This window comes from Thermobia domestica, chromosome 3, assembly GCF_964235325.1.
Source record: "Thermobia domestica chromosome 3, izTheDome1.hap1.1, whole genome shotgun sequence".
Taxonomy (NCBI): domain Eukaryota; kingdom Metazoa; phylum Arthropoda; class Insecta; order Zygentoma; family Lepismatidae; genus Thermobia; species Thermobia domestica.
The window spans coordinates 259,880,937-259,897,650 of record NC_137456.1 but is presented as its reverse complement, the minus strand read 5'-3'; the positions used below and the strand labels follow the sequence as shown (position 1 = coordinate 259,897,650).

General features: G+C 34.6%; 1 protein-coding gene across 5 annotated transcripts in view; it reads right to left on the bottom strand.

The window, feature by feature from the left end:
• Positions 1-16,714, bottom strand: part of smash (smallish) — a 357,062-nt gene that overhangs the window by 18,941 nt on the left and 321,407 nt on the right. For 3 of the 5 annotated variants that reach the window (XM_081752339.1, XM_081752340.1, XM_081752342.1), the window contains 2 exons: positions 7,736-7,798; positions 3,015-3,463 (listed from right to left, as the gene is read on the bottom strand). In XM_081752339.1, coding sequence (XP_081608465.1) covers positions 3,015-3,463; positions 7,736-7,798 — 512 coding nt within the window. The remainder of the gene's footprint in view (positions 1-3,014; positions 3,464-7,735; positions 7,799-16,714) is intronic. The other 2 variants (XM_081752343.1, XM_081752341.1) reach the window with 2 other exon arrangements.

The window sequence follows — 16,714 nt, the reverse complement described above, 5'->3', positions numbered from 1 at the left end:
CACTTTGCATGGATTGACCCAGATGAAAGCTAAGGTGCTAAAACCAAATTATTCTTAAACGTAAGGTTGGGGTGCCAGTTAGATAAGAGATAAAACGCAATTTGTTGCATTTTCTGTCGGAATAGCAAATACCATCGTTGGGTTGCTTTGTTAACAGTATGCAAGGTGTCAGTTGCTCTTTAAAATAAAATAAAAAAAAAAAAAAATCGCATTAAATCTTAAAAGCGTCGAGAAGTATAATTTCTTATAATTACTAAAAAAAAGGAAGGTATCGGAGGAAAATAAACGCGTATAATGTAAAACATGCTAGAGAAATATAAAACTTACAGGGAAAACGTACGACATGGCAACTCTAGATCTAAGCGTAATGATATAATAATTTTACAATCATCCTGAGATTTCAAGGGCTGAAAGTTTCAGTAAAGTCGGTCTACTTTTATACAGTACTATAGAAACAGATATAGTTTGTACGCTTTCGTCGTGTATAGCTGCTGTCCAGTGCCACCACGTCGTAGGTGGCATAGAATGTAACCAAACTCGCTGTGGCACTTAATGATCTGTCGCAAGACGGTTCGTGAAGCTGACAGTTTTCTTTGCTGCAATGTTTTGGGATCATTTCTACCATTTGTTTAGTGTGCGTGCGTAGGTCATTGACTCCCACTCAGTGACGATATTTTTTAAGTCTATGAAAATTAAGCAACATACTACACAAGTAGTAGGAGTTGTTACGCGTACATCACATGAAGAAGTTGATTATATTGGAAGTAACTCTAGTATGCAACCAATTTGACGTTTAGGTACAGTTCGGTCGCTTAACTTCTCTCTCTCTCTCTACAGCCAGACCAAAATTGATGGTGATTCATCAAGTAGTTTTTGCGATTTATCGTCTCCCGGGCAGACAGAGAGTGAATATATAAAGATATCTCAGTAAACCAAACTCCTTACAATAAGAAAGGAAAAAAAAATCTTATCAGGAAGATTTAACAAGATAAAAGTGGACCATGATCCTATCCGTGATCAAAATGACCTTCGAAAGGCTGAATACTGATCCTTCAAGCTTCTGAGAGAACTGTCTGTATTTGAGAGATGTCTCTCTATTATAATTAGGAACAACACGAAAAATGAAATCCTTTCATTATGTGCGAATACGGAGTAAACAAATAGTTCGTTCTGGATATTTTTATCATGGAACTATACTGGATATGGTAGTTTTAATAGAAATAGCATATATAAGTGCTATAAATGTTATAACATGCAAACACAAACACGTTGCATTCCTTTTAAGACAATGCCTGCCTTTCCTGTATGTTAGTTAGTTACTATATTAATGATTTAGTTTTCATTTCTTTAATCAGTTAGCTCCTATTGATATAGATAGTGCTGTGAACCGCTCATATCTGTGGGAGGAAGACAAGGGCGCCAATACTGTTCGAAACCAAATGCCAACATGTGTGCTTCGCATAATAGTTTGCAACTCTCATTTAAAAGAGCGTGCAAGTATTTCACTTAACTTTATTCCACCTTCAGGTAATAGCATAGTATTATCTCTTGCAAACCAGTGCAAATGTCATAGCTAAGCCACTTAGTAACAAAGACATCCAAGATTAAGTACTTTTTATACAGTGAAATTCTTCCGAACTAGGAAAGCAAGTACTTTGATCTACGTTTGAAAACTATGCACGGTAATAGAAAATCGAAGTCGAAATTTAGAATGTGTGTAACGAACAATGACAATGCCAAAAGAGACTTCAGGAAAGCGGAAGCCTCCTCTTGCTGATTATATCTACCACCGTTCTCCGACTAACAGAATTTTAAACCTGTTTAAATAATGCAAGTCCATCCGTTTCATTGTAAACAAACAAACTGCTGCCCTCTCTCAGCCCCGCCTTCGTCTCTCTACTAAACTGAAGCTGGCATCAAAACTAGAAAAAGGTATTGTAGTGCCAACTTACCGGCGTCACCTCATAATCACTCAAAGAAGAAAAGAAGAATGTGAAATTCTGAATGTCTTAACCTAATAACAAAAAGTTGAACAGGAACATTATTTACAAGCGTGTCACATTGCGAAATTCCAACAGAATTCATCAAGTCTAACCTTAACCTCTATTCCTCATTATCAATATCTGAGGATGAGGTTCAGGGAGATTGAGAAACCACATGTGCTATGAGGCTGGAACTGAGAGATAATAAAACTGCATGAGAAAGAAGAGTAAATAAATACGAGAAATTGTTTTAACGCAAAGTCATAACAAAAGATAGGTTATGTCTTCTATTATTCTTATTTAAGTAGGCAATTATTGGTCTTGGTTGGCAACTAAGTGGTCAACTTCATCCCACTGCGGTCTAATCAACCCCATTCTTACTGTTCTATTTAAGGTTTCATTTGTACATTGTTCGAGAATAATTAATTTCATATGCAAAGGATGGTGCTCCATTGCCCTACTACCTACATCAGCGCGCATTTCTCTACGCAAAATTTGCCAGATCGATTGAAAGGACGAAGAGGAGCAACTGAGGTTTCCCCTCGTTCTCCTGATTTAAAACTTCTTCAATTTTACATCGGGAACCCTTAAAGGTACAGTGTATTGTAAGAAACCAACTACATAGCCAGAACTTCGGGTACAAACTGAAATGGCATGTGTAGAAATCCCAGTGGTAAATTTTCTAATTGCCAAACGCAAATGTGATATTTTAATATTTGTATACTCTTTGCTACATGCTTTAATATTTGTATTAATATTTTTATACAAATGTTTTTCCTCCTTCAACAGTGTACTCTCGATTTGATACCCATCTTAAGAGTTAATTAAATAAATTGAAGGTATGAAAAGAAAAAAAATAAATTAGAAATTAAGTATCGTAACAATATATTAATAGTATTTAAATTCATGAGTAATTCTTAAGTATTGATTCATTCATATGCTATTTTTTTTTTAGTTATTTATTTAATGTTAGTTTTATTTTATCCCTATTAAAATAAATAAATAGTAAAAGTGCGGTTAAAGCAAACATACCTAATCATTTGTTCTCTTTCCTGACTAATCATGCGAAGAGGTTTAGCTGGAGGAATAGGAGGGGACTTCTTATGCCGCGACGGTGATGTCATCGTGACATCCATATCAGGGAAGGTTGGAAGGGAGTACCTGTGGTTCCGCGTAGACGGAATCACAGGCGAAAGAGGTTCATGCATCACATGGCCAGCAGGCGAGCAAACGTCTTGTAATGACAAATGCATTGGAAGATTCCGAGCATCCCGTGCACGAAGGTTCTCTCCGTAATAAGGACCATACCCATTCATTGTCTGCACTTCTTTTGCCTGTTGCTGTTGGAATTGCAGTTCCTGTTGCTGCTGTAACTGTTGCTGTTGTTGTTGTTGTTCTTGAGCTCTCTGCAAAGTTTCTCGCTGACGTTGAAGTTCTTCCTGCTCTTTCTGTAGACGTTCCTTCTCCATATGAAGAGCCTCCTGAAATTTTACAATTAAAGACAACTTGTAAGTTACACATAAAAAGTCTTTACATGCTTTCAATGTGATCACCTACACGATCAGGTTTAAATAAAAGCATACGCAATATTTCACATGACAATGAAAAGGAATCTTATCAGAACTATACAGGTTGTTACGTTAATGTGTCACAACAGTTTGGGAACAGATTCCTTACATCAAAATAAGAAAGAAAAAAAAATCAAATGGACCTGTACTCAAAAGTGGATAGTTTCGTAGTTATAGGATGCCGAAAACGTGAAATAAGTGAACTTTAAAAGTTCATAGTTCTACTGCTATGGGAGCCATCGTAGTCAGGTCAAGGCATCACTGAGGAACTGGTATGTGAACTATCCAGATATCCATCTTTCAGAACCTCCGGTACTAGCACAATCATTTTTAGAGAGGCTGTTTGGGAGTACTCGATCACTCTCCACTTACCTCTCTAAAACTTGGTGTGCAAGTACTGGAGCATTCTTAAATATGGATATTTGGATATTCACATACCAGTTCCTCCGAGATGTCTTGACCCGACCACGATAGGTCCCATCGTAGTGGAGATGTGAACTTTTAAAGTTCACTTATTTCAGTTTTCGGCATCTGGAAACTCCGAAACTATCCACTTTTGAGCACAGGTTTATATGAACTTTTTTTTCTTCTTCTTATTTTGATCTGAGAAATCTGTTCCCAAACTATTGTAACACATTTATGTTACACTCTATATAGAGACAAGTTTACAGAAACTATAAACTACAAAGTAGATACTATTCTTAACACTTCGATCAGTTCATCGGCTGTTTCCTGCAAATGTATTTCATGTCTGTAGTATACTACTTTACATTCAACTAATTTAGTGCAGACAAAACATAAAGTAAAATATTCTCCTATTTAATATGTTTCACGTCAGACTACGAACAAGGTAACCAGATTTTCAAACTGAAAATGCGTGTGCGTGGGTTTTCTCGGGGTTCTCCCGTTTCCTCCCACTTTCATCATTCCACCATTTCATTCATTACTCATGATCACCGTCTCCTTTAGCCTAACCGGCATAACCGTGGGACGTAAAACTCAAAGATTTCATTTCATTTTCAAACTGAAAATGCAGTGAAGCCTTTCATATACATTAACACTAATGAAAAAAAAAAAAAAACAATGGAAGAGAAAGGGACGATATATTCAAGTGTGTAGCAGTGCTTGAAAAGTATATTCCATTAAATAACATTGTCTGTAATGTGTCCGATGAAGATGTGAAAGGTTTCAAGTCTAAATGAAAAAAATGTCGTATAATGTTTTCGAAATGCGATAATTACTACTTGTTGAATTAATATTTGAACAAAAATTCATTGCTGCGCTTTAATTGTGAAATTTTCTAAACATAAACTTAAAAGGAAAGAGAATATATTGCTGCTCTGTGACATGTATCTAAATATGTTTCGCACAATTACTATAATGAAGTTTTACTATTAAGAAAATGAAGCTTCTTACAGCGATATTTCAGTAATTGAAAACATTCTTCAGGGCACAAAGACAAACACAAGAAAACTGGTTACCCCATCATGAAGCATTTTGTAGCACACTATAGGAGACCAATTTGATGCAGCAGTATAGCTGATACGGAGACCAATTATTTCACAGAATATCTAGCTTGCGAAATCGAAAAACAAACTAAACAGACTTAAACTGATTCTTCGTAAATTTTATCTAATGATCAGCGAACATGCTTTTGGTGAGTACAGTATCGGGTTTGATTCCCTGTGGAAGTACAGAATTTTTGGTGTTGTCTTAGCATCATGAGACAATTAGAAAGCTACTTAAGTTAAGAAGCAGCGAACTATGGTCTAGAAGGCCAAAAATAAAGTATGCTGGATAAGTTGCACGTATCAGACAGTGGAACGTGCGCCATCTGGCTAATAACAGCCCTCCGTGGGTTGTAGCACTAAGCAGAGTTTGGTAAATTTGCATACGAGTCTTCACGCAATATCATTACTACCAGAACTTCTTACGTTAGATACAATATTAAAAATTAAACATTTCAACATCAATGGTTATAAAGCACAAGCATCTTAGTTAAACAAATTGGTTAGACATAACAAATGACAGCTGAAAAAGATGTATAGCACTCGAACGTTAGTCCAACATTAGGCTTTATTATATATATTTAGAAGTTAGTAGGGTTATTGTATTAACTGAATTATTTGTTATAGGCATGCACAATTACCTCATGCTCATTATTATACCAAACAAAAGCCATTATGATTGTTTTAAAAGGTAAAAAGGCAAAATAATACTAAAGAAACGGTAATTTGTAGATTTTTTTATCTGTAAAACAGTCGCTGAAATGTCATACTTTCTTCCACAAAGTTTCACAGCCATGAGTAAAAGTCGATACTTTAAAAGAATTAACAAATAAATGAACCTATTTGAGCAGTTCTATTCAACTTACAGAAAATGACGGTTTTTCAACTTAACTACAAAATGGATTAATAAATAATGTTTCTTTCAAATTTGTAATATGTATAGCACGATGTATCGACTTTTACCTACAGCTATGCAACACAATGACATAAGGAGAATATACTTTCACAGATGATTCTACATACGCTGCTAGTAAATCTCTTTTAAAGAAGACATAGTTAACGTTTGTTTTAATGAAATCTACAAATATCTTAAACCAAGGATAATTCTACCTTTTGAAAGAAAGGTTAGTATTTATCCTCAAGATTCCTTTTTTCTTCTAGAAATTATTAAAGCAGATTAATTTTCAAAGAGTATGGCTATTAGTTAACACTATTTAACTAACATCTAATTACTTATCCAAAAAGCCTTTCTTCTTTATAACTGAATTTATAATATGGAAAGAAGACATTATCATCATTAGTTTAAGAAAAACACTTGAAAACTATTCTAATCAAATTTTGAATGACATGCTGTAGATATTAAATTTAAACATTCTCCTTTTAAGAAATTGCCAACAGTTTCATTCGAAGATAATGAAAATAAATAAATAAATGATCACTCGGAATAGATATATGCTAATCTTTACTTATTAGGCAGAAATTCTGCATGCTATAATGTTAAGATGAATACTTAAATTTACCAAGTGCATACATGGAATACTGAAAATAATACAAAGATTTTGAAATCTTTCGTATTCATTGCGTTATCCTTGAAAGAACTAACGCTAATGTCACCGGTAAAAAGCCCTCACGCTAGACAAATTTCTGAGTTTCTTATACTATTTTTGAGGACGCTGAATCAAATGAAAATTTCTAACTGAGCTTCTTATACTAATTTTGAGGGCGCTGAATCCAATTAAAATTTCTGAGCTTCTTATACTAATTTTGATGACGTTGAATCCAATGAAACTATTTCTGAACATATTCGTACAGAGAATCACGAGAAAAATAACCTCAAAGTTGGGATTTTTTTTTTGAAGTACCGCTTATGTCAATAGTGAAAGTCCCCACGCTTAGATATATTTCTTATCGCGTTTTTGATAGTAAATTCATGATGTTGGATTCAATGGAACTATTTCTAAATACATCCGTTCATTGAGTCACGAGAAAAATTATGTCAAATTTGTGATATAAATAAATATCTCAACACTGATGTAATTTTCCTCGTGACACCATGGATAGATACGTTTACAAATAATTTCATTGGATTCACCATTCCTAACTTAGTACACAAAGCGCAATAGGAAAGGAGGATCCCTATAAACTGTCTCCCATAGTTGTGGAGATTCCTTTATGAAACTCTGAAGGCTGCATTGGGGAAAAGCGTTACCCATACATACCTAATTCCCAACTTTGATCAACCGAGGCCACTTTACGTGTGCTGAAGATTAATATTGAAACATTTATTTTGTAGGATTATTTTTATAATAAAATTGGTGAAGGGCTAATCACGGACTATTATTTACGAAGAGACATTACATATATCTCAATTGATAGATCATGCGAGTTTAACAAAATCACACGCTTGAGGGTAAATTGACGTGTAGTTTCCGAGAAAATAGACAAACAATTTTTATGTCACTGTGGAATAGATTTATTTATTTATTTATTTACGTGCCATATGTGTAAAAAAATTACGTAGCAGATAGTATCAAATCTAGTAACTTCATGTATGCACTTGTAATTTCTGTTAACAGAATCAAACTGAAGATGATTAAGTAGTATGAATCAAGAACAGTAACAGCAGCGCAGAATTCTAAATAAAGATTAGACAAGACATGATGGACAGAGCCCTCACCCCTGAGGAAACCATATCTTCCCTGTTCCCTGGATACAGCTTGCTGGGGCTACCAACTACCGTCTGAAATGAGAGGGCATTCATCAAGTTAAATACACCACAAGGACATTTTATATACGAGGATTAAACAACAATAACTGAACAACAAGTTTAAAATTAAGTTAAGCACTACTCAAAGATTTAATTTATATATGTACAGAGTGATTTTCTTTTAAATAATCCAAAAAAAAAAAGTTAATATGCTACGTACATTTTATGTTTTATTTCTTCTTTCTGTTTATTTTTTTACACTACTGCAAAAAGTTTTACCTGCTCCAAACAGTTTAGCCAATGGACGTCACATTTGCTGTTATTATGGTGTACAACGTGCAACGCGTAACGTGGGCACAGATTTTCAACTTAGAGAAGTAAAAATTGAAAATCTTCATCTTAAACGCTGAGTGTCCTTTCTTATTTGTTGAAATGGATATCTATTGGATAAGATACGGTTCACTTTGCTGCAGTATACGACCAAAATAATACAACTTGAAATTTAAATACCATTTTATGTCAATTTTATTATTGTTGTCACCACAGTTTTCTTCTCAAGTATAGGAAACTTACACGGATTTTCTATTCACATTGAACCTCCTTACCTCGTAGTCGAATGAGGTTTATTTCTTTGGTGTTTAACGTTTCTCTTCAGCACGGAGAACCACATCTTAGCGTGAGATCAGAATATGTGCTCACACTGGGAATCGAATTCAATCACACGTAACAAAAGCAAGTGTTAATCTTTTAGTCATAAGGAAATCTGAACAACGACATTCTAAATAGTTACATTAAAATAGTTTCGATTTTATGCGGTACAAACTACACTTTTTAACTATATGTATATAGCACACGTTACTCATTTTTCATTAGATTTACTCTTACCTTCTTAGCAATTCTGCATATGTCGTCATAACAACAGTATGGATGTGACGTCATGGCTTATTTCTATTTTTCTAATGTTTACAACATTGTTTACATCAAAATTATTTTAAAAGCAAAATCAAGACAAAAAGGCATCAGAATGTTTATTTTTCTATAGCTTGAGAAGCATTTAAGTTCTTAGTTTGTGTCGATCACTGAAGTGGAGATTCACAGAAACCTCCCACAAAGCTTTCAACTTAAATGTTCACTTCATCAAAACATTCTGTATTGTACGCTACTTGAAGATTTTAAAAGAGAATCTCGTAATTATTTTAAAGCTTTTTTTTTTTTTTTTTTTTTTTTTTTTAATTTATATCATGTTGTTCAACCACATTTTCAGATTTATGCGGAATTTTTGTCAAATTGACTAAACAAACCGTTAGGATAAATAAACGAACAACGGTAAGGATAAAAAGTGATTATATATTGTTAATTTCGTCCTATATATAAAAGATGTAAAGTTCTACTAAAAGATAAGTTATTCCGCTCAAAATACATGACTATAGGGAAGATTAACTTCTTTTCATAGATTAAGGGGATCTTCTACCATCTCCGCTTAGGTTTCTAACTCTCCATTTCATAACATGTAAAATTTAATATGGTAATTTCTAACAAAGTATTGCAGGTAATAACTTGAAATTTTTAATACAAATACACAAGACCCATATAAATCCAACCACGGTCTCCAATTTACGTTACATGCGTTAGATTAATTGCAATATATTCTTCAGTAAGTTTGGCAACAGAGAATAAAAAGTATGCTGCAGAGGGGAGAGGGCTGACCATCTGTTTGCTTGTTAGCTGCTTTTAAAAGGACGCTCTTACCAGAAAAATCACGTTGTGATTCTCACTTCTCAGTGGTTAGAATGGTCTGGACTGGAAGAGCCCAAAACCTCTTCTTTCTTCCTTTCACGGTTTGTTTGTTTCTTCCACCCCCTGCTGTCACAAGAAGACAACTTGTTTCGGAAAGCACTTTGAATTAGTAGCGAAAAGCCAAACTGAATGACACCACGGACTGATTAAAGGGAGGGGCGGCCACTCCCTCCGAGAACATTTGAATACTTTGAATAATCGGAGTAAGAAACTAGAAATTGCGTAATCTAATAAGAAAAGTTTGTTGAAGTATACAAATCAAGACGCATTTTAAGTGTCTCAGCATTGTACTCTCATCCCCTCCCCTCCCAATTCCCTTCTGAAGAAGTTCTCTTTTGTTTCTCTGTTCCATATTAGCCTTTACACTTATACTTTCATTATCCAGTATTGATTTTTACCATACCATCTGCACAGAAGGCGAATAAGGTTTACGAGTCCTTCCTGCCCCCCTTTTTAAAAATTGCTAATTATAATAAAATTTATCGAAAACAATTCATCTCAACGACAAAGACTTATACACATTCATTATTGCAATTTTAAAATAAACTCGCCGCCTGTCGCGTATGCTAGCGATCTAATATATACGAATAGATGAAAAGTTAGTTTGAAGCGTATTGTTTTTCTGTAATTAAGTCCGAATTCATATTTGTTTCTATTGTTGCATCGACAAAAGTGAGTGCTAAATCGATTTAGGCTCGTTGGTCTTTGCGAGGTCCCTCAAGATGCAAGGCCGTGGGCAGTCGCCCACCACTTGAAACGCCTCTGCACTAGAGGTCTGCACGTGCTCGGGCCTACAAAGAATGTATCGCTTCGGGCCCGGGAGGGGTTCGGGCAGTAGCGTCATTTCAGATTTGGCTTGGGGGGCCAAGACCCCTTGATATATGTAAAATTTCGCGTTTTTCACTGATTTACTACTATGCTATTGATAAAATTATATAAATCTCAAACTCGGGAGAGGGGCAAATGCCTCTCCCTGTCCTCCTAAATGACGCCCCTGGGTTCGGGCTGTGAATTTTTAAATATACAACCATATTTCTCGGAATTTTTCGGGAATAACTTTGTAAATATAGTGTAAAACGATACAAATTGCACCGTTCTTTCTGGAGGACTTTTAAAACACAACTGCAAAATCAAACCTCGAATTGCTGTAAATAAAAATACAATTTTGCATTAATAATTAAGTTTCTGCAATTCGGGCTTATTTCGGGCTCATTTGATTATCACAGAGCTCAGTCCGGGCTAGGGCCTAAATGCTAAGACATATTTTGGACTCGGGTCGGGCCTCACATTGTAAATTCACGGGCCGGGCCCGGGCTGAAAATTCCGGCCCGTGCAGACCTCTGCTCTGCACCCGCACACATTCCTTCCTAGTCCAGAAAATCTCCTCCCCTCCGCATCGTCAATAATGGTAAATTTGTTCCTCGTATATTTGCTTATTATTGTATTTGCTTGTATTGCATTTTCTCGAAAATATCCTCCCCCTAAGAGATGATCAACAATTCATTCCTGAATAGTACTCAGCTTCTTTTCCTACTAATGACTATTTAGGAGTTTTTCCTTAGCTGAATCTCGTTATATTGTGTCTTCATTGTACGTAGAATAGGATTCGATTGCCAGTGTAAGCTCACAACTTCCGAAGTTGAGTCAACATCGTGAAAGAAATGGAGAACTATCCGAATAAAGTGGTAGCGATCTCTGGCCAAGAAAGACGAAAGGATTGTTTGATGTCATTGCACTGATCACGATCTTCTAGGTTGTGAATGTTTACCAGCTGGCATGTCCAGGCCCCTATGGGCTGTATTGCTGAGTTTAGATTTTAGACTAATAAACAGCTGTCTTTAGAAAATAACCTTGTAACACAAATATGATAGTCATGAGTTCCGAACCATAGTGTCAAGTGATATAAATCTCACTTGGGTGGTAAAATTTATTAGACATTCGTGGAAATCAACTGCTCTGTTAAAATATTTCAGTTTTCTAACATTGTTATGCCTAATTATTATTAAGCATTAATAATTAATTATTATTAAGAAGAAGCTGAAAATCGAGAAACATGGAAGAAATATTTCAAGGTCCAAACTGAAAATTAAGAAGAAACGAAAAAAATCTCATCAGTCCCAGGACCGGCCAAAAGGCAGAATACTTAATAATAATAATAATAATAATAATAATAATAATAATAATAATAATAATAATAATAATAATAATAATAATAATAATAATAATAATAATAATAATAATAATTTTAAAATTTCGTTCTTGATTATAAGAATACATTATACATTATAAAAGTCGTATACAAAGAAATGTATACATCCTAGAAATAGTATATACATATCAACGAAATACCTTACTACTGTCAAACAACATTTGTACTGTGTATACATTTATATTGATTCTATAGACTGTCACGTCTTTTAATCACGTGGCTCCCCAGCTTGGCTCACAACGATGAGCAAACGCCAATGATTTGAGTATTCTAGTAGGGAATCGAACCTAGAATCACGCGAACAGGAGTCAAAAGTTCTAACCACAAGACTATAGAACCCCTTAGTATGACGTTATGCTTGAAATTCAAATGATTCTACCAAAAACAATTATCAACGAAATAGTTTATTACATCTCTAACACATTACATTTATACTGTGCATACATCTATATTAATTACATTATGAAAAGGAGTAGAATGACTATATGCCTGAAATTAAAATGATCCTACAAAAAGCATATTTTTCAACGAAATACCTTCCTATTGTCATGTATACGGGTAATTTTATTCGTGGGTGGAAGGAGGAGTCGCCCGAAGTAAGGAAGAAATACAATACTCTCCTATCTGATAATTGAAATCATGAATAAATTTTATTATTATTATTCTTTCTGTATATGTTCATTTTCGAGTTAATCATTCCATATCGGACTCCCGAAGAAAAAAAAAACTATCGAAACAACTTATTGACCGTGCTGATAGCGACTACTCCCCGTCACGACACCGTTTTTCAGTTTTGTTAGTGTTAGGAAAAAGAAGAGTGAGAAAGAAGAGTAGCAGAGGGACGCAGAGAAGAAAAGAAAAAGAGAAAGAATGAAGAAAGATAAAGGATTGGAGGAGAAAGGATTACTGGATAATTCAGGAAATATAGTAATGAACTTGAATGGTTATTAACGAAGGATCAATTCCGAAGTGATCCGGAAATAGACACATGTCCATAAATACGAGCCTGATCTGGGTCCAGGCGACTGCACAAGAGGGAGTTGCCCAAACCAAGCCCAAGCTAGGTGAAAATGGAATTTAATTGGTTGTAAGGTAATCCTGAATGGTAAATATTAACTATCCAGTCTCTGAACTCCATACTCTGAGATCGACCACACATATGAATTAGCTTGGCGAGACTTCTTTTTTGGAAGGAGAGAGTACCAAATTCTTTTCCTCTTTGATTCCTTCATTTTGTCACACTTCTTGCAACACAGATATTATAGCACAACGACAGTAGAATTTCCAGTAAGTGCACTTTGCAGTTCGTTGCAAGACTATTCTAAAACTCAAGGGTCACAAAATCACCCTCCCCTCTTTCCCTTTTCGAAGGGATCTTTCGGGGGGAAAGGTGAAAAATGTGGAAACAATTGGATACAATTACTAAGAACATTTTCCTTCTTCCTTCACAAGTCTCTTGTTTATGGTCATTTCGTCTTGTGTGATAAGGCGGACTTCAGAACACAAAATTGCAACGCTCCAGATTCCCTACCCAAATTGTCACGCGGTTCGAATGTCAGTCTTCGAGTTTCTTCAAAGAATGTTACATTATCTGCTATGAGATCTGCAAACGATCTCCATTGTATAACTGCTATCTCGATAGAGGCAGTGGACAAAACTGAGGACAAAGCTGCCCAAAACAAGTTTTTGACAAACAAAAAAAAAAAGAAAAAAAAAAGAAAAAAAGAAACAGAGACAACATTTGATTTAGCCAGAAGCGCTCATAAATCACTACCACGTGACGCGAAGACTATTAGGGCTAGAGGTTCAGCAGAGAGCTCTCAATTCCTGGAGAAATTCTATCCTCTACGTTGCCAAGTGTAAACGGAAGTATACATTATAATTAATCTAAATTGATCTGGGGCATTAAATCAAAAACAGAAACCATGAACATATAGGTATTGCTGTTGGAAAATATCATGGAAAATTTTGAGACGGTAAGTGCAATATCTTGTTAAATATTCACATAGAAATATCTACGTGTTATCTTATAGGGATCCTGAAACACTTGCAAGTGGGTAGACATCCCCTTAACCACATCTTACTTTTTTCTTATCCTAACGCTCTCCTTAATTACTAAAAAGTTTTAAACTGAATCCCAAAATTTTGGTAAAACAACTCAATTATAGGAATTCACAAGCAAACAGGAGTCGTTATTTGTACATACGATTACTAAAATATTTCGAAATATACTTATCCTTGGCCCACTGAAACTCTGTTGCTACTTACCTCGCAAGTGGATATCGTGTTTATAGAGCAGATGGAAAATGTTTAAGGATTAGAAATATGACACGACTGCTAGGTAAGACTTCTAAATTTGAGTCATAAAAAAAAATCCTTTCAGACTTCTTGAAATTCGCTGGCCTCTGTCGATGAGTAGATGTCATTGATGATACTGATTTTAATAGCGAATAAATGTCAACGAGAATGGGGCTAGTGAGCGTCGAAACAATCAGAAAGGATTTTACTTTAATATTAGATTAAACGTTTTAACACTTGGAGTCTGCTGTAGTTCAATCCGACACGGTAACACATTTTGCTTACCGACTTATATGACTTGAATCCCTTACTTTCGGTACGAGCGGTCCCAAGTTAGATTCGCAATGTCGAAAAAGTGTAAAAAGCTTTTTCAGGCCAGCCATCCTGAATGAGGTTTTCCTAATTCACACCAGGCAAACGCCGGGGTGGTACCTAATTTACAGGTCCCAGACCGCTTCCTTTCTTCCTTCCCTTTCCCCGCATAGTGTGCTTGCCGAGGGATGTCATCCCTCATATACGTGACGGGCTAAATGGCCACAGACGCCGAAAGCCAAGAAATCTAAATCCTAAAATCCCTTTAGTCACTTAATACATTACTTTAGTTAGATTTCTGTAATCCATCCAAGAGTCTTCAATGTGTTCTAAATTTTCAGTTTCTTTAATCTACTTCTTACTGATTGATCCTTGACAAAGTAGTTCGAATACATACTGAATTTTATTATTTTATTTAATTTTAATTCAGAATACTGAAAGTGTTTGAATATTCAAAGTACTCAATTTTTACATTACGAACTGCAAGTTTTGATTTTTTTTTTTTTTTTTTTTTTTTAATCTAACGTTCTCTACAAGGCATACAACTAAAACGTACAAAATGTTTACATATACATACGTAACCGTTTTAGAATAAAGCTTTATTTTTATTTAATTTTAAAATTGTATTCTATTATTTATTTATTTATTTATTTATTTATTTATTCTTTAACTGAGTGTCTCATACATACTGTCAACTGTTTTTACATCGATATCCATAACTATTATATCCTCGTACTCGTATTAAATTATTCGTTAAAATTCACAACGTAACGTGAAGATAAATTAAAACTCCTGTTAAGAAATTATAGAGTAAATTATGTTAAAAATATGTAAAGTAATTACGAGAAAGAATATAAAAACACAAACGCAGCACAACTCGTTTTAACATTAATAATGTTACCAAATTTCCTGATAAATGTAATGAATGTTTAAACACATCAGCACACGAAAGCGAATTAGATGTTTAGTCAATCTTACACCAATTTCCCTACACAAGTAAATTATGTCTAGTATTTAGATATAGTTGACAATAAAAGTTATTCGATATTTGCTTATGGAAGCTACTGGATGCATATTAATTATCTAAAACAAACTGCTCCTACCTTCCATTTCTAATTAAAGTTAACCAACATCGTTTTAAACCTAAAATGTCTGTAATTTTTCAATCATATTGCCACAGTAATATGATTTAACTCTGACTCAGTTCTTTCTTTTTCTTTCTTCAAACTACGTACATATTACTCTTTTAAAACAGAAGGAAAAAAGTATTAGGATTCTATTATAAACCAAAGTAAAATATAGTAAATAAAATATACGGTCGGACTCGGTTAGACCACCACCAAAAGAAATTGTCGTTATAAGCAAGTATCATTGTAATCGCAATGAGTAATATCAGCATTAGGCATCGAAGATTGATATTGATTAAGTATTTGACCATTCGACCAAGTCTATATTATAGATAAGAGTTTGGGATACGTTATATACGAGTGTAATGGATTTGTGAATCATCCAAACACGGTGTAAGATAATTTGCATTATAATGAATTAGTTGGTCTCAATGAATATTTGACACAATAGACGAGATGTTCAGAAACCGATGTCGCTATAAACGAATCCGAATGTACAAATATGTAACTTTCAGTCACACTCGCGTAGTCACAGTCCCAATATTATTTAGTTCTTTATAATTTAACATCATTCCTTTTAACTAAGTAATTCATTTTAGCGACCATGACGTTTCAAGGATCTCACAGAACTTATACTCAAGTAATTAAAACTCTCCAGCTAAATAGCTCCGCAATAGCTTGATCTGCCGGATGGTAAGCATTTAACTGGAAGATGTGTAGTCAACGCATCGACTACCAATTCAATTCTTTTGGTTTTCTAGACTGGAGCTCGCCCCCTCTTACGTAGCTTCCTCAATTGCTCCATGATGATGGGTTAATACCGAAAATTTTAAGCCCGTACACAAACCATAGACGATGTTTGGATACACCTGAACACTCGAAATCATTGACGCCTACAAATTTTACGTTGATAACGGTAAAGCTTGTTAACATAAAAGTTAAGTCTTGTTGAGCCGTTTTGAAAATATAAACTTGTATACTATTTCTGTAATAAAAATGAAATGATTTCCTATTACATTATAGATACTACAATAACTTGAGAACAGTCCGCTGAAGAACTCCAAAATTTACCTTAGAATCTTTCGGTTTAGAAATTGTAGTCTTAAGGGCCATAACACAGTGATTTACTTTGATAGTACGATTTTACTTCTCATAAAAAATAAATTAAATCCTACCGACTTGTGAGTGTGTACTGCTTACTTGAAA